This window comes from Nyctereutes procyonoides, unplaced genomic scaffold, assembly GCF_905146905.1.
Source record: "Nyctereutes procyonoides isolate TBG_1078 unplaced genomic scaffold, NYPRO_anot_genome, whole genome shotgun sequence".
In the NCBI taxonomy this organism is placed as follows: Eukaryota; Metazoa; Chordata; class Mammalia; order Carnivora; family Canidae; genus Nyctereutes; species Nyctereutes procyonoides.
In genome coordinates this window covers 64,882,530-64,908,581 of record NW_026575126.1, presented here as the reverse complement: position 1 = coordinate 64,908,581, position 26,052 = coordinate 64,882,530, and the positions used below count along the sequence as shown (strand labels likewise).

Below are 26,052 nucleotides of genomic sequence, written 5' to 3'. Positions count from 1 at the left end.
ATAGTCATCAGGGCAGGCTGGCCCACAGAGGCTGATGACTGACCCAGCTGGGCCGCCGAGGAGTCATTCAGGAGAAGGAAGGGGCAGTTTGCAAGGGACGGGCCCGGGGCTGCTTTCTTCAGGGTGGGTTTAGCTGGTCCTTCTGAGTTCTCAGCACGGACATGGCCTTGTAGACGGCTGTGGGGGCTTCCTGCCCTGCACCAACCTGCTCTGGGCAATCACTCATCAGCCCGCTGCCTTTCTTTTGCCCCACGTCTGCAATATTTAGCTAATATGACATCATAAGATTTTAGTGTGATGGATCTCAAACTGGGCTTCCTAGGAACCCCAACTCCTGGAGGAACTTGTTAGAAATGCAAATTCTTGGTCCTCCCAGCCTGGACCTCACGAAATATCCAGTAGAAACCCAAGGGCAGAGCTCCACTAGAGAACCCCCTCTTTTTAACCTGCCCTGTTTTATTGTCAGCAAAGATACTGGATGCTCCTGGCCGGGCCTGGGGTGGGGTGGCGTGGCTGCTGGGCACAAGCCAGCGGTGCCGTGAACCAGACCATCACCCCCAGGCCGAGAGGCCAGGTCTGGCTAAGTCTGCTACAGCCGCTTGGTATTGTCCATGGCTCTCTGCCCTGATGGCCAGCTGTGTGTCTGCCAGCAGGACTTAGAGAGCTGAGGGCAGCAGTCCTGGAGTGTGACCAGGGTTCCAGTGAAGCCCTTAGGAACCCTGGGGATTTGGGCCACTTATCCTGGCCTACAAGTGACCTGGAAGGAAGAAGCAAACCATGCAAAACGGCATTGCCTTGTAGCCCTGGATGTTCCCATTCTGGCTCTCCGGGGGCGGCGGGTCCCACGTGACCTCCAGCTGGCTGGCCGTGAGCGGGGTCACCTGGATGTTCTGCGGGGCCATGGCCGGGGCTGGGGAGAGAGGAACACAGAAGAGGAGCTGTGGCGTCTATTGACACGTGCAGGACACCTCACTCCAGAGTGGGCTGCCTGAGAGCCTGCCCTGGGCCACTCAGCTTCTAAGCCAGGGAGCGCTGCAAACCCTTCCCAGAATCACGTCTAGAGATGCATAAAATACAACTGGAGACACAATTAGCAGAGTGTTAAAAAACAGAGGTGTGATCTGGTCATCTGCTTGCCTCAGGAGTGCGACGTGAGGCTATGCTGGCGGGCTGACCTTAGGGCTGCTGTGGGCATCAAGGTGTGATGAGTGCTGGAGGATCCGAGGTCTTTGCACCAACTGTGACTCGTCGCTGAGAGAGCAGCAGGACCTGCTGGCCCTGTGGGGTGTGTTGCGACGTTCACAGTGGAGGAGGCACTGCGTTTTGGATGGAACATGGAGAAAAAAGGCATCTGTGTGCCCATTCCAGGAACCTCTTGCTGTGGTGCCCTGTTCCCCGGGTCTGCAGGCGCAGGGCTGCCCCTCCAACAGGGACAGGAGCATAGATTGCACGGCTCCCCCTGCCCCTGCCCTGAGGCCCCTTATGGCTCAAACTCTGAGGACCCTGCCCTCCTCCCCTAGGGCCACACTGCCGGAATGGTGGGGAGGACACCGTGACTGCCTGCTGAGCCGGACGGAATGTGGGAAGCTGGGACGGCACAGAGAGCATGTGTGCACACGCAGAACACATCTCCTCCGTCTGCCAGCTCCGAGCCGTCTCCGAAGTCCTTGCCCCACACTTGTGTATGACAGGCTGCTCCCTGCCTCCCGGGAGCTACTCCCTGCCTCCCACCCGCCCATGCGTGCACCCCAACAGGTCTGTGCTGGGCTGGGCCCAGAGCCCTGGGAGCCGTCTGGGGGCCTCGGCCTGTGGGCCCAGGGGCTCTGCCTTTGGACTCAAGTGTGTTTCCAGGCCATGCATGGAGACGACGAAACAGCCACTGTCCACTGTCTGAGGGCGATAGCCCTGTGCCCCGGCTCTCAGGAGAGAATGACCTTCTAGACTCACCCCTTCCCAACCCCCCCACCCCAGTGTAGAATAAAATAGTAATTAACACCCACTCAGCCTGACACCGACTATTTATTTTGTTCTAACTGTGTGGCTCCCATATTATCGCTGCCCACCCTGCCGTTAATGGAAATGTTAATAACCCACACCAGGTTGTTGTGACAGATGCTCGGCCTCATTATCAGAAATTCTTATTTACCGCTCCATTAAACAACAGAATCACACAAAAAAACAATTCAATCAAAACTAACTGGAGGAATTTTAACAGCCACATTAATAATCCAAAACATAAATAAAGTTAATGTCTTTTGCATGTTTGCCATCGGCAACTCTATCGCAAAATTACTGTTGTACAATTAAAACGTGAAAGGCAAAATTGAGCACGGCCATTACCCCTGTAGTCGGTTAGAACTGTCTGTGCGCGGTGCCCCCCCAACCCCAGAGTCTCCCTTCCAGACCCTGGGGCCCGAGACTTTTCTCTGGACACTGAAGGCCACAGAAACTAGGGCTTCTGGGGGCTCACGGTGGCCCCCAGAATTCAGGGGCCATGTGCCTCGGGGCTGCGGTTGACACACGCTGGACAAACCCTGCTGGCCCCGTGCATGGGGCAGCTGAGCCACATGCGCTGCCATCCCCAAGCTGAGATGCTCTGATGTGCCCACCAGCTATTCTGCAGCACAGAGCTCTTGAGCCATAAAAATGCTGCGGGTAACAAGGACTTTTTTGATGCTGACACAAGCAGGGAAGAGAGAAATGTGTGTAAACACAGAACAGAGCATGTCAGTTTCAAGATGTATTTTTTTGGCTCCTGAAAGCTTCTGGGTCTCCACGCCCGCAGGACGACCTGACTTAGGCACTGCTGTTTACCAGCCCACATGCAGTCTTGCTCATCATCGAGCGTGTTCGTGGGGAACTGATGGAATGTCTCGTGAGCCCTTGTCGGCGTGTTCTCCCCCCCATTTGCACCCGTGGTGTATGGTAAACACAGATATCAGACCAGAATGCTTTCTTAACATGCATGAAATCAGTTTTAAAAGGCATTTTAGCATAGCAGCCTGTGGCGTGTGCTGATACACAGATTGCTCACAGGCAGCACTAGAAGAGGGCTTGCAAAGGTGGAGGTGCAGAGTGGACACTCTCCACGTGTCTCACATCAAGGCTGACGATGCCGCCACACAGCAGGGATCCAGTCCTTTGTGGGTGGCTCCTGCCAGCCTGGCCACTCAAGAGAGAGCAAGCGAGAGAGAGTGAGCGAGAGACAGAAAGAGAGAGAGAAAGTTTGCCAAGGCAGTGACAGAGGAACTCTGAGACTTCTAGAGTCACCCTGCACCTGAAGATTTCTGGAATCTTCTGGGATTCGGATTTTTCTGGGCACTCGACACTGGCAGGCAAGCCCCACACAGCAGGAAGGGCAGCACTTTGTCTATCTCACGTGACCCCCAGGTGGATGTGCTGCCCCCGCCGTGGCCATCCAGCATCAGGTGGAGCAACAGACAGTAGAATAAAACGGCTGTGCCTGGCTCAGGCTCAACTTGCTTAGCTCAGCGTGCTGGCTCCTGGCTGCCTAACTCCGTGCCCACCAGACCCTGAGTGGACCTGGTCACTCCTGGGTCCTGAGCCACAGAGCCTCCCACGGCAGCATTGAAGAACCCCTGCCATAAGGTGAGGTAGCTGGACAGGCACAGTGTAGCATGCTCACAGCATGGAAAGAAGGAGAAGACAGGTCTGTAAAGATATTTGGTAGATGAGTGCACGCTTGAGAGATCAACAGAACATTTTCTGTGCCATAGGAATTAACTCTGCAGACTCACTCACTCACTCAAAATATCCACTGCCTCCTATAGGAGGGTCATCTCTCTCCTAAGGGGGCCCACATGTCTCCCCCCTCTGATCCTAGTGTGGTGATGACAGGGGAGCAATAGCAACACGTGGGCAGGAGTGACACAGACCACCTTCTGGCAGAAGCTTCCAGAGGATTCCCCAGCCTGTTACCTCCTCTCCCCACTACCACCTGACCAGCGGGTCCCACACGGGGGCTGATCCTTCAGTCTGTGTCTTGGAGAGAAGACTGCAAGAAGCAGGAGAGACACAGCTGGCCAGGAAGGACGGGGCATGTGAGAGAGAAATTACTGCTGGTGATTAAGCTGCTGGGACTCAGTGGCTGGTTGTTGCCACAGCGTGATGTGCAACATCTTCCTGAACGTAGACCAGGCCCTAGGCTTGGTGCTGAGGGGTGGGTGGATCCAAAGGCACAGTGACATGTGTAACAAGAGAGAGAAATCACAGTAATGATGATATAGGGTGTAATTGTGAGGACAGGTTCAAAGGGCCATGAGAAGTCATTTCTGGCTGGGGGGCACGGGGCCTTTCCTGGAAAACAGAGTATCCTTCAATAATGGGGAGAATTCAACATGTGACAATGGGCCAGGGAAGCAAAGGATAATGTAAGAGATGAGAATGGGAAGGGCAACAGGTAGGGTGTCTGTTGGGGTCACATCAGACAGATGGTCACCCAGGTGCCAGTGCCACCTGGGGCCATGCTGGGCATCTGCTAGTGCTAGGCCATGCTAGGCCACGCTAGGCTATGTCAGACTGTGCTAGATCATGACAAGCCATGCTAGGCCATGTTAGATCACGCTAGGCCATGTCGGATAGTGCTAGGCCATGCTAGGCCATGTCAGATTGTGCTAGATCATGACAAGCCATGCTAGATCATGCTAGGCTATCATAGAGTGTGGTCGGCATGATAGATCATGCTAGGCCATGCTAGGTTTCTTTTACTTTGTGTAACCCAGTGATTTATTATTTGGGTAGAGCAATTTTTAACTGATACCTTGAGGATCATTGCTAATATTTGCATATAACAAGAGAGGTATTTGTTTATATAATAAAAAAAATTATACACATTCATCAGTTCACTTTAATGACGTCAACATTTTTCTGGCAAGCAGTTTTTCTGATTTCCTGTTGAAGTAAACAGGAACTAGAATTCTCTAATTAGTAGTTTATCTCTAATTAGTAGTTTAACTGGCAAGCAGTTTTTCTGATTTCCTGTTGAAGTAAACAGGAACTAGAATTCTCTCTAGTAGTTTATCTTCTCAGCAAACTTTGCCAACACAATCTGTTCCTCTAAGCCAGGATACCTGGAGACAGACTCCAGCTCTGGATAATTATCTAACCTCTGGGGTCTCCGCAATACATAAAGGAGGCTTAAGTGGATCATAGTTCTTCAACTCAGTGGGGGACAAGTCAAGACAGAACAATGAGTCAGTGCAAGAGAGTGGAAAAGGAGGGGACTCTCAAAAGGCGAGCAGAGCCTGGAAACACAAAGGCTTCATTCACTTCTGGGCAGGGGCACTGTCCCCAGAAGGAAGACAGGAGAATCACTGCCATCACCGAACATGAAGTCCAAGGCTCAGGGCTTTGCAGGTGGCTGGGCGGCTGCCAGCCCTGCCCTGAGAAACTCTGGGTCTGTAAGCAAGCCTTCAGTTAGACATCACACAATAATTTTTCTAAAAGCTTATAACAGAATTCAAAATGAGAATACAATGTTTTATAAATCTGTAATGAACACAAAGACATGGATCTCCTTTTCTCAAACCAAAGTACCCCGTCTCCAGGAATCTTTTGCCCTAGATGAGAACACCCAGTTTGCCGGCTGCTGGGGTCGCAGTGACCCATCCGCAGGGCATGAGCACAGTGCTGAGGGCAGCACGGGGGTGCCTGTGCAAGCCTTCTGTCTGGGCTCACCTCACCTTCCTAACCCCAGGAAGTGGAGCCACCTTTCATGTAGGGGAAGACCAGGGTGGAGAGAGGCCTGGCCCAGGTACTGACTCACACCACACTCCCAGCCTCTCGGCCTGGCTCCCAGTACAGTGCCAGGGGAGGGAGGGGGTTCAAGGCCACATTCCTGGGGTTTCTGGAGTGGCTGCCCTGCCCAGCTCTATCTCACACAGCCTGATACCTTTCCCTTGAGCTTAAATGCCTGTCTTTTCTCCAACCACCTCACTGCCAAGCCAGAACCAACATGACTCTAAGGAAGCTTAACAAGAGGAATCAGGAAACAGGTTCCAAAAACCGTTCTTAAAAACAATCAATGCCATGGACTCCACGCTACAGAGGTTGCAGGTGGGAGGTCATAGGAAAAACCCTGGGTGGTGAGTTTTAAGATATGGACTCAGACTGTGGGGCTTGGGACACAGGTCAATCTCTCAGAGCCTCAGTTCCTTTAATAAAATAGAAGAAAACACCTGATGTAATGGGTTTCAGAGACGAAATGAAGTACATTTTGAGAAGACAAAGTTTAGTGGCCAGCAAGGAGGAGGCATTCTGGAAGGTGGCCTGACAGAGTGTCTTGCTCCAAGCTCACTCCCTGCACTCACTGTCCAGTGAATCGCCCAGCAGGGGCAGATGGTGCACTGGTCCTGCATGGGTTGTGTCCCTGTAGGGACTGTCACCATGTGCTGACATGTTAAATGTCTCTCCCCTCGCAGTTCCTCCACGAGCCAGGAGCAGCACAGGTCTGTCCTGGGCACTCTGCCTTCCACAGCCTTGGACACCAGCATCTTGGCTGGTGGAGATGCTCCACGGTCCCACCTCCTGGTACTCACACCCTCCCTCATGTAATCCCCTCCTGTGAGTACTTGTTTCTGACCAACAGATCATGGCAGATGTGGCAGGTGGCGGCACCATGATCGACTAACAGGACACCGTGCTTCTCTACAACTAGAGCCTGTCCTGCTGGCTCTCTGTCCTGTCCTCTCATGCACTCACTCTGATGAAGCCAGCAGCCATGGAGATGCCCCCCTGGAGAGGTTTGCCGTGGCAAGGAGCTCAGGGAGGTTTCTGTCCACTGGTCCATGAGATGGAGGCCTGCCAACCACCATGCAAGAGAGCTTAGAAATGGGTCCTTCCCTGGTCCAGCCTTCAGATGAGATGGCCGCCCTGGCTGCCAATTGGATGAGACCCAAACCAGAGACACAGCTAAGTTGTGCCTGAACACCTGGCACTCACACACTGTGATGTAGCACACGTGTGTTGTTTCAAGCAGCTGTGTAGGGAAAATTTGTTACACAGTGATATATCCAACAAACATGAGTTCCTCTAGGAAAGGCACCCAGCTGAGGCCCAGTCGCTGTACATTCTGGGCTCTGACAAACGGGCCTGAATTTGGGGTAGCTCCTGTGCTAAATGTGGGATTTCATGGTGTTTGAGCGATAACCCACTGTTGTGGCCAACCCAGCCCAGACCCAGGGCCTGGCACTGTGAGTTCAGAGGAAGACGGCTGTCTGCCTTTGGAATGGTAGATGTGTTGCAGGAATTACAGGAATCTGGAGCAGTGTGGGGATTTGAGAGGGTCTATCACTGGTGCCTCCAAAGCAAGGACAACGAGGAGATCAGTGGGGTGGGTGGGGGCTCAGACAGAGTGAGCTGGCCCATGTGGGGAGGAGGAGGGGTGCCCCAGGCCCAGAACTAAAGGCAGCGAAGCTTCCTCAGCTTGAGATGTGGGCCAGTCAGCTGTCACATGGCACTGAAACCCTAAGATGCTGGCTTTACAAACTGTGGTTTAAGAATAGTTGTTTAAATAAGAAGGGAGATTGGGGTCCCTGGGAGGCTCAGTCGGTGAAGCATCTGCCTTTAGCTCAGGTCATGATCTCAAGTCCTGGGATCGAGTTCCATATCACACTCCCTGCTCAGTAGGGACCCTGCTTCTCCCTCTACTCCTCCCCTTGTCCATGCTCTCTCTCTCTTTCTCTCCCTGTCTCTCTCTCTCTCAAAATAAATTAATTTAAAAAATAGGAAGGGAAGTTGAAACCAGAATTTCAGACTCATAATAGCAAACACATTTCTCTCATTGGTATTTCAATGATTAAGGTGAGTGCTGGGCAAACCCAGCGTCTGATCCCCACCAGTGATGCTCTCTGCTTTCCACCATCCCTGATGCCAGCAGCAGCACTGCGGCTCAGTCACTGCCCCATCCCTGGCAGGAGAAGCAGCAGTGAAAGCCACTCAAGCAAATCAGCTATGTGGCCTGCACCTGTTGTTGGGTTTTCCTCCTTGCCTGTAGGGTGAGTTCCCATCAGAGCAAGGCCCAGGCCCCAATAGGCCATGACTGCATTGTGACCACCGGTGGTCTGTGTACCACAAACCACAGTCCCCAATTGATCAACTGTATCCTACGCAGTTTGTATCTGCAAAACTCAAGCTGGGGGAAAGATGTTTGTTCCCGTTTCACACCCTAGAAAACAGTCTGAAGGGGCTTAAGCTGTTTATCCCAGAACAGGTTGGATGTGAACTGGAGTCTGCATAACTGGAAGGCTCTGCTGATCGTCAAGGACAAGCATTAGGAAGCTTTCTGTGGGGTGCCCAGGTGGTTCAGCGGTTTAGTACCGCCTTCAGCCCAGGGCCTGATCCTGGAGACCTGGGATCAAGTCCCACGTCAGCTCTCTGCATGGAGTCTGCTCCTCCCTCTGCCTCTCTCTCTCTTTCTCTCTCTGTCTGAGTAAATAAAATCTTTAATCTTTTTTTTTTTTTTAAAGGAGGAAGCTTTCCGTGAAGAGCCAGAGAACACTTTAAGTTTTGAGGGACACACGTCTCTGTCGCAGCAACTCAACTCTGCCTTTGTATGGCCAAAGCAGCCACAGGCAGAATGAAAACAAATGGGCATCTCAATAAAACTTTATTCACAAAAACAGGCACTGGCTGGAGTTGGCCCCTGGGCCTGGTCTGGGGACCCTGCTCTCTGAATCAGTAAAGCGAGGATGCAGGGCAGGGCTGGGAAGAGGGTCCTGCTAAGCCACTTGGTCAAGTACAACGAGTGCTGGAATGTCCCTGGCCGCTAACCTTATGAGCCCGTCCCCATCACATAACCCTGGAACTGCCATACATGAGAGCCACCAGGTTCTGGCCGCTCAGGATGCTTGTGGAGATTGAGGGAGAGGTGAGTCTGCACATGCTTGGGCAGGCAATGGGGGGGGGGCCCCTAGGGAGTCTGGGGAGGCAGGTGACATGACACAAGGAGCCCCAGGGAGAGTGAGGCTGGCCCAGACTGGCTTAATCCATGGTTTTCTCAATTTTGAAAACCTACGTCCTTCTCTTCTGATTCTGATCCCAGTAGGACTTATTTTATAAGAAAAATAGCTGCCTTGGATGAGGTGGCCACACTGGTGTGTCCTGCTACCACTGACCAGCTGGGCATTCTTGGAGAACCCTCTGGAAGCTTCAGTGCTTCAGTTTTTCTCACCCATAAAATGAAGGTAAACTCTGAGCCCTGCACCTGCTGGGATGCAGAAAGTCTGAACCAAGACAAAGGACACTGCAGGAAGGGGACAGGGTGTCTCCCCCCAATTCCCACTCTTCTCCTACATCCCAACATCAGGACCCACTGTGTCAGACCCCCAGAGTTCTCCAGGAGAAGCTCTAGGTCAAAGGAACAAGGTTTAAGAAGTAAGTGTACAAGTAAGGCTGGGGAATTAGGTCCCCAGCAGGGAAAAGCCTCAGCAAGCATCCACCCTTGGAGAGCTGGGGGTCCAGTTCCGGAAGACACTCCGGGGTCAGAGCACTTTCAAATCCACTGCTTCATCTGGTGCTGCCAGAAGCCGGGTGGGTGGCACGAACACCCCGTCCCCATGTGGCCAGTCTGCTTAGTCACACATGTGGCGATGATGCCACCCTCCTTCCCAGGATGACCCGGTGTCTATGCATCCAGCAGGCATGCCAGACCACACGGGGCTCTGTAAGGTGCGAAGGCCCCACAGCCCATAAGGCTTGACCCTGGACACCCTCATCCACTTAGAGATCCCAGGAGAGGCCATCTCTCTCCACCCAGAGTGTGGGTTGCTTAAGGGCAGGAGCGGGTCTTCCCCGCTCAGGGGCCTCTTGCGCTGTGGAGTGAGTGGGCTCTCAGCAGAGATGTCTCCACCCATCACCCATGTGGTACTGAGAGGAATGTCTTGAGAATCTGGCCGAGAACTTGGTGTCTGGATTGCGTGATGTTTGGGATCCTTTCCAAAGAAAGCATTAGGCCTTCGAATATTCTCTATAACCTTCCTACATCGATGGAAATTAGGTTATTAGAAATGTCATTTATCTACCAACATTTCCTAGGCCCCACGTCCACTAGGGAAGGCAGTAATCCAGGCTGGGAGGCTGCACAGGGAGCACGTGGCACAGAAGAGGTTCACCCAGAGCTGGAGAACCAGGTGACGCTCATAGTGGCCAGAGATGCTGCTTGACAGGAAGAGTCCCAGTGCTGGTCTCAGGACCAGATTTTATATTTCCCCTACAGACAATGGGGATCTACTGGGGTGTTGAAACAGAAATGGGATGGGATGAGACTAGGTTGGGGAAGGATCCCCCGCACATGGTGGGGAGAGTGGGGGGCTGTGGCGATTCTGGAGGTTTCCATGGGTCCCCATGGCACCCCAGCACTGACCAGGCTGTGGGAAGTGCCCTCCTTTCCTGCCCCCTCTTCCAGGGCCGTGTCTGGCTGCACTGCCAGCTTAGTCTTGGGGTCCCTCCTGCATCAGACACCCCCTCGCCTGGTCAGCACCCCATCCCCCCCCATGCACTTGCAGGGGCTTTCGAACCAACACAGCTGCTTGGTTCCATTGTCTCCTTCCCCTGTGGCCTCAGGATGGGGTGTCCTGGAGTATGGGATGCTGAAGACAGCCTGGAGGAGGCAACAAAGGCCAGAGCAGTCCCTCACAACTCTCCCTGGCTTGAGGAGAGGATGGGCATGCTTCCCACTCCCTTACCAATATCTGCCCTCCTGCTGGGGTCAGGCGCAGCGACGCTAGAGGATGCCCCTCTGCGGGGACTCTCCAGTCTGCAGAGGCCATGGCTCCTCAGGAGTTTGTGCGTCAAGGTTGCAAACCACATGCTGTAGCCCCAGCGGGTGAGAAGGAGCCCCAGGAGCTCCCAGCACCTTCAGACTGAGTGATGGCCTCTGAGCATCCACGGCTCATCTGGGAGCCAAAGACAGCAATCCTGCCTGGCACACAGCAGGGTGTCATGTCCCAGCAGATACTCGCTCTGTTGTGATCACCTGTGTGTGAGTCCATGTCTCCACCTGCACACCATGCAGTCCACCGCACAAGAGACGAGACCCGTCACCTACGCTTCGTGCTTTCATGCTGTCACGACTCTGCGTTCCACCCATTAATTATTACCTGGAGATCACGGTAGGTGATGACAGGGAGATGCTGTGGGCCAAAGTGCCGTCGACTCTGGGCGGCACACCATCTCAGGCCAGCAGAGCTCCAAAGCCTTCTCTTGTCACCTGAGGCTGGAGCCCAGCTCTACGTGTCGCTAGGGGGAGCTAAGACAGCGAGAAGCGGTGCCTTCTCTCTCTTCTTCCAACCAGCAGCAATTAAAAACCCGGGACTTACAGGAAAGGTAGGGCTCGCAGTTCACAGTAAGTTTCTCATTCTTTAAAAATGAGCCAACCACTCGTTCCAAGATGCTTTGCAGTCTTGTGAAGTGACACTCAGGCCCAGAGCGACCTAAATGGCCCCTAAAGCACCCGGATGACTATAGTATGTGACTGTCTGTGTTCCCTTTTTGGCAAAAGTTGTGACAAAGAACAAAGGTCCCACATGGGGTGGGCTGCTGACCTGACCTCTCATGGGCGCTTCCCACTGGCCTTAGGAGAAAGTCCTGACTCCCTCTTTTGGAGGAGGAACCAGTCAAATCTTTTTTTTTTGAAGTGACAGTTGCCATGCCTCTACAACCAGGTGGGACTCGGGGCCTGGCTGCCACACGTGGGCCAAGGACAAGCTGTCCGGCTGACAGGGCTCACAGTGAAAACACTATGGGGAGGAGTCTAGCAGGTGACCGGTGGGGAGGAGCCAAGTGCAGCTCCAGTGAGGGAGGTGAAGTGGGGGGTGTGTGTGAAGGGCAGTTCAGAGAGGGACAGCAAGCAAGATGACCGCAAGGCACACTTTCCCGCCTGTTTAGAACATAATACACATTCTGTAAAACCACCAGCAGAATTTGCCAAAATGATTATAAAGTTCCTAAAAATGGCTCAGAAGTTTTGGAAAACAAAAAATAGGGCAAGCACCAGTGTAGATGAAGAACGTATAATGAAGTGGCATGACAGCGGGGTTGGTGGCACCAGGGGGAGCGCAAGTCACAGGAACCTGAAATGTGCTCGAGAACCTTGGGAAGAGAGGTCAGTCCTGGGGCGGCGACTCTTAAAACCATCCACCCACAAGCTCTCCTTGACCAGGCACCGAAACAAATCCGGAGGCATTAAAGAGTTTATGGGAAAACGGAACCGTGAAAAGTTGGGAGACACTCCAGGTACTTGCTGGGCTCCTGGTCAGGAGATGATGCAGCCGAGTGACGGGTTTGAACATACAATTTTAACACAGTAAAATGAGTGAAAAACAACAGAAAGGGGAAACAACGGGCCACAAGTAGGGTCGGACGGGATGTCCTTAATGCATACAGAGCTCTGACAATCCCCTCCAGGATGCTAAGACCCCATGAGAAACATCACCGTGTACAGTCACAGTCATTTAATGGCAGAGTAGTGATTTAAGGGTCTGCAGATGGAACAGTAGGGAGATAGATTTTCACCTGACAGATGAGCCGAGATCTAAAAGTGGAAGCAGAGGGGCCGTAAGACCTGTCCTGGTCCCTGTTGCACGAGGTGTCAATGAGTTTAAGCTTCTCCAGGCATCAAGCGCTCCTGTCCTTTGAGCCAGGGACTCTGCTTCTGGTATTTTCTCCCAAGGAGACAATCAGCGAGGTTGTAAAAGATTCACAACAGTGTTCACAGAGGCTACACTTATGACAGCAAGGCCCTGCACCTGGCACCCCGCACCAGTGACCCCGCCCACGTGAAACAGCAGGAGTAACCCCAGGGGTGGTTTGCAAGGGTTCCCACCACCTGGACCCAGCGCCGGCCCACCCCATCCAGTACCACCTGCCTCATCCAGGGGAGGCATCACCTGGCCCTGGCCCCCATTCCTTATACAGCAGTGAGCCCCACTTGCCTGCTCCCCCAAGCCCCTCCTATGGAGAAATTCTGGAGTCCCTGCTCCTTCCAGCCCCAGGAGGAGGCCCCAGCTGCCATCTCAGACCTGACTTAAGTTCACCACTGCCAGACCTCAATGCAAGGGGCAAGATCTGGAGAAGCCTCTGGAGGCTAAGATGAGGCATCTTCCCTGTCCGCTGAAGGGCTGTGCCCCACGCTCCCTGCAGAGGCCATGCCCTGGACCAGCGGGACAGAGGGAACTGGCAGGTGTGGAGGAGTCTCTAGCCTCTCCCTTGAGCAGGAGCAGCTGTGGCTGCCCTCAGAGCTTCCATGAACAGGCGGGCACACGTGGGTTACATTCACACACATTCATAGGAAGGTGCTGGAGACGCTCACGGAGGGAAGGAGACACAGCAGCCAGACTCAGGGGAACAGGTGGCCTCAGGCAGTGGGCAGGAGAGAAGGGCTACACAGGCCTGGCCATGATGACTCTAGGGGGACAAGATCTGGGGGTACAGTCCCAGTCTGGCTTTGTCTGGGGCTTACTGTGTGCCGGAAGCCCTTGGGAGTGGTGATCTGCCACCCTTGCCTACTTCTCTAGGTGGCAATCTCTATGATGGCAGCTTTTCATGGTAGAAAGTCAAAGGGTGAGACTGACCTGTGTTTCCTGCCCTGGAGCAGGACCACCTCCCCACGAGGCCCCTGCCCATGCACCCCTCCCCTCCATGGCAGCCTGCCTTTCCCCAGGGGCCTACGGTTCTCCTCCTCCTGTGTGCCCAGTGATAGCTGGAGGCCCCACAAAGCCATCCAATGGCATAGTGGACTGACCACTGACTTTGTGGACTGTGCAGTGTGGCCCATCATCCAGGGACCAGACCACAGTTCTGGGCCCATGGCCAGGCTCTGAGCATCAGGTATGTGTGGGCCAGCAGCTCAGGCCTGGGCCAAGCACTCGGCTGCCTCAGTCACTTCCTGGGCCAACACTACTTCTGGCCACCATCACCCCATCTGCCCAGAGCTTTCTGGGGTTTACACTGGCTTTCCTCTCCTCTGCCACGACCAGCTTGGCTCTGTAGATGGGCCCTGTTTGAATTGGGAGAGGGAGCACATTCTGCCTGTAGAGCTGGCCCGAGGCTCAGAAGGGGAGCAGTGCTAGACACTGTCAGGAGCCGCTCCCTAACCCCCCAAAGTGCAGATGGACCTACAGCTGTCCGTGCATCCCTGGGCCAGGTGCCAGGCCAAGTACCTTTCATGCTCAGTCTCAATGAATCTTCACCATGACCCTATGACAGAGGCACCTGGCCTGCTGCCTCAGGAATCACACCCCAGTTCACAGGGGCTCTAGCAACACCCATCAGACAGCTTGGTAAGAGCCCACCAGCTCCAGGGCCCTTGGCCCTCGGCCCGTGCAGCGGCCGTCAGCAGCAGATGGGAGCAGAATGGAGTCCAGTGGCTGCCAGGTCCTGAGTGGGTAGCTGGGGTGGCAGGCCAGGGCAGGCACCGATGGGACGAGGGGCCCCTGCTCTGTGAGAATGGGGCTGTCATGCCCCTTCCCTGGCAGCAGCATGTGTGGGTGGGGTGGTCTCTGCTTCCACAATCCCCACCGGTCTGAGCAGGGAACAGTGCTCTGCCCCCACTGGCCCCCACAGAGTGTTCAGGGTGAGGTCAGTTTCTGGTCAAAGCAGAACAACAGTCAGAATAAAAAGCCTTGGACTTGGTTTGGGGCCAGTCAGGTCTATTGTGCCGTGTTTTGTTAGAAGCCCTCATGGTTTCTGAGCTCCTGGGTCCTCAGATGTCTATCCTCCTTGAATGGGCAGGGGTGACAGGGCAAACGGGAGCTGGGGCTGAAGACTCCCCCCTGGGAACTTCCCGTGGGTCCCTGGCCCCGGGGGTCCCCACCCTCTGGGATGCTGCATGCTGTCATTTGTCTCTGGTGTCTGTGCTTCTGAGCAGGGGTGCCAGGCTTCAGAAAGGAGATTCCTTTCTGATTTGCTCATGTCCCTCCCTTCCCACCTCTTGCCACAGTGATCAGGCAATCCAGAGTCCCGAGGATGTCGGGGGCGGGGGGGGGGCGGGAATTGGAGGGGCTCTCTGACTCGTGGAGCAGAGAGCACAGACAGACCACAGTTGGCAAGTGCAGAAAGCTGTGTGTACAACGTGTTCCGGACAGAGGAGGGAACACACAGGCTGTGCCTGGAGAGAAGGAGGAGACTGCTACTCCTCACCCGCAGCCCCGGCCCCTGGCTCGAGGTGTTGGCCCTGAGGCTGGGCTGAGGAAGCCTGGGGATCTTCCCAGAGATGGGAGGTAAGACCAGGGATTCCAGGCGACACAGCCGGGATCTGTTCCAGGACAGAGTAGCCTGGGAGGCCTGGAAACACCGCGGGGTGGTGATGTGCCCGCCCGTGTCTCAGGGCAGGAGGGTAGCCTTAGCCTGAATGTAGGGGCCCATCCTTGAGTAGCACGTGGCTTGAAGGTTGGAATGTGGGCAACACCTGGAACCTGGGAACACACAGGTTGGCCTGGAGACATCACTGGGGACAGCAGCTGTGCCCAGATATACACGGTCTCTGCACCTCTCTCAGAAGCAGCTCTGGCCACTAGGCAAACACTGCCATGCACACTGCTGCAGGAAGCACCAATTCCCCCGGGATCCTCCCTTCCATTTGGTTCATATGGCCCAGGTAGAGATGACATTGTCACCTGCCTTTGAGGACCTCAGGCCATTGGCCACTGCATCTGGTCTGCAGATGGGTGTGTCACTATAGGCAAACTCAGGAGAACCAGTGGGTTTCCTCTGCAGACATTGTTGAAGGGAAGCTGCCTTCCTGGTGCCTGGAGTTGCAGGAGCACCGTGACAAGGAGCCTGCCCAAACTGACAGGAGAGTGGAGCCAAGAGGGGACATCAAACCAGCCAGTTAGGGTGCTGGATCCAGCCATACTTGAAGCTGTACCCAGGATCTTCAAGTTTTCTGTTATTTGAGTTAAGAAATGATTGTTTCAGCTTAAGCCTGTTTGGGCTGGGCTTTTATCTCCTATAAACTGGAGTCCACACTGATGTGTAATTTTCACCAGTTTAATGCTTGGGCTCAGATATCAATTTCAATGAGAAATTTCCTCAAAATTACTTTGTCTCCATAAGGTGAAACAGACTTAAATATTGCATATTTGGGCTAGACTCAGAGGCCTACTGTAAACACCTTGCTTTACAAATGAGGCCAGGGGGAGTCAAGTAACTCACCCAGGGTCTCAATCTGTCATTCACAAATACTGATCCACCCTGTGCGGTCATATTCTGGGCAGGACAAGTGTGTTAGGGGCAGGTAGAGTCAGCATGCAGACCTCAGTGTCCTTAGACTTAGCTCACAGCACTCATGTACCATGATGATGCCTCAAGGCTGGGGCCCAGAGTGGTTAAGTGACTTGCTCAGTAACTGAGAGCCCACTACGCATGGCAGACTCCCCTGCGGCTCCAGAGTGGCTAACATGTACACTGAGAAGCCTGCTTCCCTGTCTTCTCCACCCAAATACCAAAGACTTCCTGATTTCAGCACCCGGGGCCATGGCCCTGCTCCTTCCTGGGATCTACATCTCAAGGCCCAGAGCAGATCAGTGCCCGTGTCCACCTGACATGGGCAGGCAGGTCTCGCCCTTTCTCCCCCAAGGTGCACAACACACTGTCTCCTGGTGATCCCTCGGCTGCTCTGCCTTGGTGCTCTGAGTCCTCGACTGGAAGGCTGTACCCACATTTTGGTGGAAGGAGCCAACATACAAGTTCCTTCCCTAACTCCATCCCTGCACCCATTTGAGGTTGTGTGAGGGGAGCAGAGCTGCAGGGCCATGAGCATCCGATTTTTCCTGTGTGGTTCTTTTGAGAGTCCCCTTTGCACAGATCCTAGCCCTTAGCAGGCTTCTCTGGTCCCTGCTCCTGCTGCTGCCTATGGGCTCAAGGGCCAGCATTCCACCTGCCTGCCTTCCAAGAGTGTGCTCCTGCATCCTGGCCAGCATCCCCCCTTGCCCAGGCACTGTAGGAGGCTTGGGAAGGACACTCAATGGAGAGACACACCCACTGCACAAGTGTGTGGGTGGCAGCAAGGGTCCTGGGGTCACAGCTCTCATGGGGCAGATGCCACCATCACTTGTCACCTTGCTTCAGGATGAGGCATCTCTGTCCCCCACCCCCCCAACTTATTACCACCTGCTCTGAGATGTGAATTCCACCCACTTTGTCTCATCTCATCTGGGGGCTTCCCAGGATCCTGCAGCTCCTCTCCTGCCTTGTCCTCATGGGAGTTTGGGGACCTCTATTTGCACGACAGTAAAGGCATTTATGTCCCCTCCAGTCCTAAGCTCAGGATGAGGAGCATTTTGAGATGAGTGGTGGTGGTCCCATGAGGAGGAAGACCAGACAGTCCCATCCGATAACGAAAGGCAGAAATGTTTTCACAGTGCCCGAGGATCTGGGCACAGCGGAAGACACCTGGACATGTACCTGGGGAGGGGCTCAGAGAGAGCTTCCTGGAGAAGAAGCCCTCGGAGTTGGGTCCTGGGCCGGGGCAGGAGGAACTGGGATACAAGGGTGAGCAGTGTTCCACGCACTTTGAGTACAAGACTGCTCAGGAGACTTTAAAAGCACTTCTTAGCACCTCCTGCAGGTGCCCTGAGTGACACAGCTGGCTCCTCAGAGCGAGTGCATCGGGTCAGATAGCCCAGGAGCCCAGGCTGGATGGGTAGAGCCCCCTTTCCCTTCTGGGGATTATAGGACCCAGGAGGCTGATGGTGGGAGATGTGGGGAGACAGCATGTGGAGCAGGTGCGTGCCAGGGGGAGGTGGGCCCTGAGGAGGGCCTCTCGGGAAGAGCTGGGGAGAGGACCCCTCCCGGAGAAGGCAGGGTGATCAGGGGCCCTGGGGAGCAGGAGGAGCCAGCACCTGGCCTCAGGGCCTGCCCGGCTCGCCGCCACCCCCCCCCCCCCACCCTGGCTGCAGCCTCCACGGAGCCTCCTGTCTGCTCAGATGTGATGTCAGCTTAGCGCTGCTAGAGAATGCCCAGTGCCTCTCCTCACAGAACCGAGATGGCGGGGACAAGCCAAGTGTCCATCCATGGATGGAGAGAAACAAAATGTGGTGCGTGCCTACAGCGGAATGCTCCCCAGCACCCGTGAGAAGGGACAAGGGGTGGACACGCACTCTGAACCTCAAAAACGTGTTCGTGAAAGCAGCCAGCACAAGAGCACAAATACGGCGGGACGTTCAGAACTGGAGATTCACAGGGTCACTTCAGGGCTGTGGCACCAGGGAAGAGGGACGGGGAGGGGGGACAGCTGGTGGCCATGGGGCCTCTCTCTGGGAAGGGGGAGCTCTGCCCATGTGGGGCCTGACAGTGGTGCTTTGGGGTGGTGGGGACGGCAGACTTCACCCTGCGGGCATTTTACCCAGAGACCACTGACCTGCTAATGTGGCAAGGAGCGCGCAGCTGGGCTTTAGGCCCATGGCGACCTGGCTGGCTGACAGGCTCCAGGGGCCTCCCTGGCTCTAGTCCTTTCCTCTCAACATCTGCCCTCGCCCCTGGGACTCAGGACTCCGGCTCTGCCTCCAGTACCAGAGGCCTTGAGAGTAGGCCACTGCTGGGCAGTGCAAGTGCTGTGAGTTCCAGCCAGCCGGCTGGGTGCCCCCCTCAACCCACCCCTGTGGTGGCCAACATGGGCCTAGATGCCAGATAGGACTGGAGCCTTGCCCTTCCAGAAAATGTATGCCACGTCCCCTCCCAGCCCATGCTCCTGCTCGGCCTCGGTGGGCTCCTCTCTGAGGCAAGGTGCGTCTGCCCAGCCCCCACCCCCACAGGCCCTGACTAACCCCTGGGGACAAACGTACAGAGACACCAACAGAAGCTATGCTCCACACATCCCATTTCACTCATTCTCACTTGGTGCAAATGTCGCTTGACCATTCCAGAAAAGTCTTGCTAAGTTACGCCCCCAGGAGTGTCATTTGGTTTCTAACAGTAACGTCTCTAAGTTTCAAAAGGTCACCTGACTCGTTTCTGCAGGCTGGCCCAGCGGCCGAACCTCCATCTCCGGCAAGTCTGGGACTCTGTCCTCAGAGGGAATTCCGCTGGCTCCTGGCCTGAAGCACGCTCCTGACTGCCCCAGCTGATGCAAGCAGGACCCCGGCAGAGGCAGAGGGGAGTGGGCAGGGCCCTCAGGTGAGAAGGGAGCCCGATCTACTCTCAACACAACATGATGTCTCTCTGTGAGCCTCCAGAGAAGGGACAGGCCCTCAGGGGTCGCATCTTATCTAAAAGGGGTATAAGCAATGATCCATATGGCTTTCAGAGACCCGAGAAGGGGCCATTACCAGGAGGTCAGGCTGACGTGGGTGCTGGACCACTGCTGTGGCCCTGCCAGGGACCGTGGGAGACTGAGTACAAACATCCCCGGCAGATGCCAAGGTCCCCACATGCCCAGAATCCCGTGGAAGCAGCAGCTTCTCTCCTGGAGCACGTCCTGGTACTCACAAGGGCTCCGGGTTTTAAATAAACCTTCTGGTCTAAAAGCAAGACTGGACGGCTTTCTCTGGCTGCCAGGATGGCCCAGCCTTTGGCAGATCCTGTCCTTCCCAGCAGTGACCTGGAACCTCCTGGCCCGCTAGCACCTCAACACGGGCACACTGCTTGAGCCCTGAGAGTGCCAGACCGGGCCTCCCGGAGGGCACCCCTGCCCAGAGCTTACCGGCCTCGCCAACGAACACCTCCACAGGCGCGCTAGCCGGGCTCTCGCCGATGATGTTGTAGGCTGTCAGGATGACCTCGTAGCGCCGGTATTTCTTCAGATCTACAGGTGGAAGGAGACAGGGTGAGCTGGCTCAGAACCACCTCCCTACCTTGGAACCACACGGAGGGGGTCCATGTCTGCCCAGGAACCCCGGGGCAGGCTGTGGGGGATCCCCAGGGGCCTACAGAGTGGCCTCCTCCTTCCCTGGCCCCGGACTAACAGCCACAGTGCTAAGCAGCAGACCTGTCCCACTCTGCACTTGCTCAGGTGGCAGCAAGGCCCTCTCCCGGAGGGAAGAATGGAGGCACCACAACCTGATGCAGGCTTGCCTTTGGTCTGGACTCTTTCCATAAGAACAGATGGAGAAAGATTCCAGCATTTAAGGGGGAAATATTCTGGCAACGTAAAGGCCTCTGAGTTTTTAACAAACGTGTCCTGGGAACACAAGGGCGTGTGAAGCCACGTATATAGGGTTACACAGGCCAAGCACGAGCGACAGGGTGAAAGTAGCTGATTGTGGAACCTAAACATTCTGGAAGGTTCTCCTGCTGGTTAATATTGCTTCATCATTACTTGGCTTGCGGGGGGGGGGGGGGCTGCCCAGGTGTGGCCCCCTGAGCGAATGGTGACTCATGCCAGGCTTCAGATATTGCCTCCCAGGGAACCACTGGTTAGCAGAGGTTCAGTGAATGGGAACACCAGGATCCTGCCCCTGCCGGCTTTGGGATGTGCCCGCAGAGTGGGGTAGGGACCCTCCCTCTCCTCCTCTCAGCCTTGCTGAAGCTGGGCTGCCTTCCGGGGTGCATGCAATGGCTTGGCCTGTCAGTGCCCATCCGGGACTGTGCGGCTCCTCAGTGTCAACTGAGACAAGCCAGGGTGGACATGGACACTGTCGTGGTCAGGTCCCTCTCCTTCTTCATGACCTGACTGTAAAGCCAGGAGTGAGGTCCAGCCAGGGAAGCCTTATCTCTGGAACCCAGGCTTCTGACTCTCTAAGCTGCTTCTGCATCAGGAACGTCGCAGGAGAAAAGGTGATGGGTGGAGTGGTGGCTGGATGGGGACATGGGACGGTAGAGCCATGTTTGGGGGAGTAGTGTGGAGCTGAAGATGGCTGGTGTGCTTCCCACCCTGGCCACCAGGGCGGGGCCAGCTACCCAGGCACTGCTGGGGATGCAAGGGGGTGCAAGGGGATGGTGCTGGCAAGCCCTGAAAGAGTGCCCGCACATAGTAGGGCCTTGGGAAGGGCCAGCTCCTCTCCCTCCCTTCCTTTGTTCACGTTCCAGTCCTGGGAAGTTCGCCACATGGAAGGGAGTCACACTGTGGGGCCCCCTTAGCCCTGCATTTGGACCACGGAGCCCTTTGAGGACCAGGAACGCAAGGACAAGAAGCATGTCATGGCCAGAGGCAAGGGACGATGAACGGGCAGCCAACGTGGGGTGAGTGCACGCCGTGGGGTGCTACTCAGCCTTGAAGAGGAAGGGCTTCCCGTCTGCACCCCCCAGGGATGAAGCTTGAAGGGGAAGCAGCCAGACGCAGCAGCACAGGCATTGCGTGCAGTCCCTGGAGGCCTCAGACGCAGGGACAGAAGGGAGACGGTGGGCGCCAGGGGCTGGGTGCAAGAGGGTGTGAGGGCTTAGCGGGGACCGCGCCTCACCTGGGAGATGGGGAAGGCCCCAAACGTGGCCGCTGATGGTGGCACAGCAGCACGATCGGGCTTAATGCTCCTGAATTGCATGTTCAGAAACAGCTACAATGATAAATTTTACACATGTTCTAACACAATTAAATAAAGAGTAAAAGGAAAAAGCAGAAGGGAACCAGACAGGCAATCTGGCTCCTTCGGACTTTCCCAAATTCAAATGTCAGCTGTCAGGAAAACCCCTTCCCAGCCTCTGCTTCTAGAAGTTTCCTTTCCTGTCTCCCTGATGGTTTTGGTGCATTGAGGAGCATCGTTAGAAAGGGGGAGTTCCAGACATTAGAGCAATTAATCCAAGCTACTTTTCACTTGGTCCACTGAGAGGCCAATTGGCACTGGCCCCAGCCTGCCCCGTGGTCACGGCGCCTCCCGCTGAAGGCGGCGCGCACTTACGTGTTAATTCATATGTCGTTAACGTGGAGCTGCTGTTCACGGTCTTGAAGCTGCTTTGGGCTATTAGGGGTAAACAAAGCAGAAAGGCAGTTAGCACGCAAGGAACAGTTACTGCAAATGATGTCTGCAGGAACGGAGGGCTGGCGCCTGGCTTGGAAACCGCTGCATGTCCACACCGCAGCCTCTACACTTTCCATTAGCTCTCTGGGCTTCCTGTGCTGCTTCCCGAGACAGCCGGGCAGCCCGGCCCGCGACAGGTGGGGCCCATGCTGACCCTCTGACGGGGTGGATCAGACTAGTTATCTGGCACATAACGCAAATAACACTAAAGAAGACAAGAAATGGGTTTCCCCCAGAGCAGTAACTTTTCCAGATACCCTGCGGCAGGCAGCAGGCACAGCTGTTGGCTTACCTGTGCTCAGGTAAGAGCCCTACTCTGATGGGGGTGAGCGAGCCCACAAAGTGCGCCTGAGGCCAGGTGTATGGACCTAACCGCATCCTGGGTCCTCTCACTTTGTTGTTACGATTTCACTACAAAGCCCAGGGAAATACTGTCAGGCTCTCAGCATGGAATTCCTGGGGGTAGGGATGGGGTGTGTGGCCAAGAGCATGGGAGACAAACGAGCCACTTCTTTCCATCGGCACCACTCCTGGGATAGGCAGGGTCTGGCTGCTGCTGGTCTGTGGCCCCATGGCCCCAGCAGGCCCAAGGCACAGCCTGCTCTGGGGTGTGAGGTAGCCGAGAACAGGGATGTGGTCCCTGAGCCACACATTCTGAAGCTACAAGGATGTTGAAGGGTAAGAAAGATCTTCTGTGACAGTTTGGGGGATGCCCTCTGACCTCCTGAGAGAGGAGGATGGGGGAGAGCCAGTGGCCTTTCCAGAAGCTGCCTCAGCTGCTGTGGTATCCGAGTCATACCTGAGCCAGGGGGACTGGGGAGCATGGCTAAGCAGGTGGATTGTTCTGGGTAAGAGGAGCCACCACTCCACATGAGGGCTGTGCATGCGCCATGAGGCCGGGGAGCCCCCTGACTTGACCTCATCAGTGCAGCCGGCACTGACAGCCTCTGTCCATTCCCTTGGTCCTCTGTCCACTGCTCCACTTGGTGCAGCAACATGATGACCCTGGAGGGCCTGGCTTGTCTCCTGCCTCCCTGCACGCCCCCACCAGCCTCATGCAGGCAGGTGCTCCTCGCTGGCTCCATCCAGGAACCCCTTGGCTCTCCCCATCTCTAGACCATTTAGCTTTCCCAGGCCTTGTAAATCACACCTTCCATGTGTCCTCGGTGAAATCCCTTCCCCCTGACAACCTATTTCAAATGGTTCCTCCTCCCATGTGAAGCTTCCCCTGATCTCTGCACTGGGTGGAAGCCACCAAAGCACAGGAGCCCTCTATGGGCCACCACCTCTCTGTGCATGCCTGGGCTTCCCCAGAGACCTGTCCACTCCAGTGGCTGTACTCACTGGAGGCAAGCCACGTCTCCTCTGACCCTCCAGGGCATTTCCCACCATGCCTTGTAGGTAATGAACATGCACAGAGGTTGCTCTCCTGGGTGCGCAGCGTGGCGCCTGTGCAAGGATGGATGGGGAAAGCGTCTCACCTGTGAGCTCGGCCCGTAAAGCCGAAGGGGTTTTGAGTGTCTTGGACACAGTGGCTGCGGATGCCTCTGACTCCAGCTCCCGGTAGTAGATCCGGTATCCCTGAAGAAGGCCGTTCAGGCTCTCGTCTCTAGGAGGCTGCAAATAATGTAATGGTCAGCCCATAGGGCATGGCCACCTCTGCTTCAAGTTGAATCAGCCAACGGCGGAGGAAGTCAGTGGTTCTTGGTTGCAGACCAACAGGTGGTTCTTGGTTGCAGACAAAAAGGTAGGTGCCATGTTCATGAAGAGGAGTGCAGGGAGCTCCAGGTAGAGGGTCAGGTTTTGAGAGCCTGGGTTTTCTTGCGCCTGTGTGTGGGCACTGGGCATCTTATCCCATGTGCAGCCCAAATATTTGTATGAGCCCCTGGCTAAGGCAGGGCATTATGGCCCAGGTCGCAGATGGGTGAGGAAGCTGCCCTTGCCTGGTGAACCCAGAACTCAAGGGGAACTATACATATGGGCTGGTTCTGCATCATCCACTGGCTGGCCCCACACTGTCTCTGATGGCTACCCAGGCTCGTAGCAGCCCACTTACTACTCTGCACACCAGGTCACCCCCACTCTGCCCTGACTCAGACCTAAGCGGGAACCCCTGTGGCCCCTCCCATGTTGGCTGGCATACACAGGGCCTAGGGTAGGGTAAGTGCTCATTCGATGTTTAGATACCCTGTGGAACATGAACAGTGGTAAGACAGGCCCTGAGGCTCAGAATTTAACCCACGATGGGATGCTCATCCCGCTCACCGGGATGCCCAGCCCACATTCTCCCTCCTGTCAATTTCTTGATTAATGAGTTTGGGGAAGGCTGCAGCCACCATAGTGCCAGTCGGGGGTCAGGGTCTCTGGGACCCCTTTCTTCCCTGGGATACTCAGCAAATAAGGACAAGAACCATCAAGGCTGTGACCAGACAGATGAGCAAAGTGCATGCCTAGCACCCTGGTGCCAGCAGGGTCATGAAGCTTGTCCAGGGACAGGGATGCACACTGAATTTCCTGAGACTCCTATCCTGCTGTCTCTAGGGTGCCCCCAGTGCCTTAGTAAACTCTGTCCTGGTCCCACAGTAGAGGCCACAGCTTTGTTGCATAAAAACCCCCTTGTTGTGGGTTGAACTGTGTCCCCTATAAAAATAATGTTGGTGTCCTAACCCCCAGTACCCTTGGATGCCACCTTATATGGAAACAGGGTCTCTGGAAGTGATGCAGTTAGGAGGTCACTGCAGTAGGGAGGGCCCTAATCAAATGGCTGGTTTCTTTTTTGGAGGGAAATTTGGTTTTATTTATCAAAGTTTTCAATGCACTTGCAATTACACACTTCTAGAAATCTACCTGCCATAGATGTTTGCATACATGCAGTCCTGAGCAAATACATGCTCAGGCTGCCAATCCCTCGGTAAGCCCCAAAAGAAAGTCTCTCTGGGTCTTTTCAATGACACCCCAAAACAACAGGACTACCTTCAAACTTGGAGGTCACTAATGGCAAAGCTGTTTGCAAACGCATTGGCAAACTTTGGACAGATGAACATGAACAAGGTATTTTAATGGCTAATTCAAACAGGGAGTCCAAGTTTCTACCAATTTTGATGAAGTTCCACATTATCAGTTGCTATAGATGAAGACAAAGCATATTTTGAGAAGCAACTTAGTATCCAGCAATCATTTGACAAATACTGAGGCAATAAGAACACCCAAAGGTCCTTCTAAGAGGAGGGAAGTTTGGACACACCCACAGGGAGAGCTTCACGTGAGCATGGAAGCAGAGGCTGCAGCGATGCATTGAGATGTTGTGACTTATCAGAAGAATATCTAGGTAGTCGCTCAGGTGAGCAAGATATTTTTCTATACACGTCTTTGGTCCAGAGTGGCAAAGGTGTCTCTTGTCATGTTAATGAGTGACATTCAGATGTCACCTAAGGATATGGGCTGGCCTCCAGGAGAACCAACCTTGTGATCAGAGGGTCCCACCCTGACTTCTGGGGAGGGGAGAGGTGCTGGAGGTTCATTCGATGGCCAATAACCAATACTTTAATCAGTCATGCCTGTGTAATGAGCCCCTGCAAAACCCTGGAGGACGGGATCCGGAGAGCTTCCATGTCGGTGAAAACATGGAGATGCAGGGAGAGGGGCACACCTGGAAACCCCCCCATACCTTGTCCTGTGCATCTCGTCCATCTGGCTGTTCCTGTTCATTATGAGCTATATCCTTTCATAATGAACTGGTGATCTCATCAATAAGATGTTTCTCTGATTCTGTGAGCTGCTGTGACATATTGGTCAAGCCCAGGGAGGGGGCCGTAGGAATTTCTGATTTACAGCCAGTTGGTCAGAAGCACAGGTGACAACAATACTCGTGATTGGCATCTGAAGTGGGGGGCAGCCTTGGGGACCAAGCCTTTAGCCCGTGGGATCTGGTGCCTTCTCCAGGTAGAGAAAGGAGGTGAGAACTGGTGGTGAAGCCTAGTCTGGGGAGTAAGTGACAGGCTGGGGTTCTCTTATGCATTTTACTATTTTATTAAATTTCCCCTTTTCTACCAACTTTGATGAAACCTTAGTGTTTGAGAGGCCTGGTGCATGACTGTGAGGGTGTACCCTTGCGTCCCTCGTATCCGGGGTTTGCCCCTGCCCA

General features: G+C 54.8%; 1 protein-coding gene across 1 annotated transcript in view; it reads right to left on the bottom strand.

Moving 5' to 3' along the window:
* SDK1 (sidekick cell adhesion molecule 1) overlaps positions 1-26,052 on the bottom strand; it is a gene marked incomplete at its 5' end in the record, with an annotated part of 892,328 nt that overhangs the window by 44,383 nt on the left and 821,893 nt on the right. The window contains 4 exons of the mRNA XM_055340442.1: positions 795-910; positions 19,658-19,759; positions 21,789-21,848; positions 23,390-23,525. Of these exons, the coding sequence (XP_055196417.1) occupies positions 795-910; positions 19,658-19,759; positions 21,789-21,848; positions 23,390-23,525 (414 nt within the window). The remainder of the gene's footprint in view (positions 1-794; positions 911-19,657; positions 19,760-21,788; positions 21,849-23,389; positions 23,526-26,052) is intronic.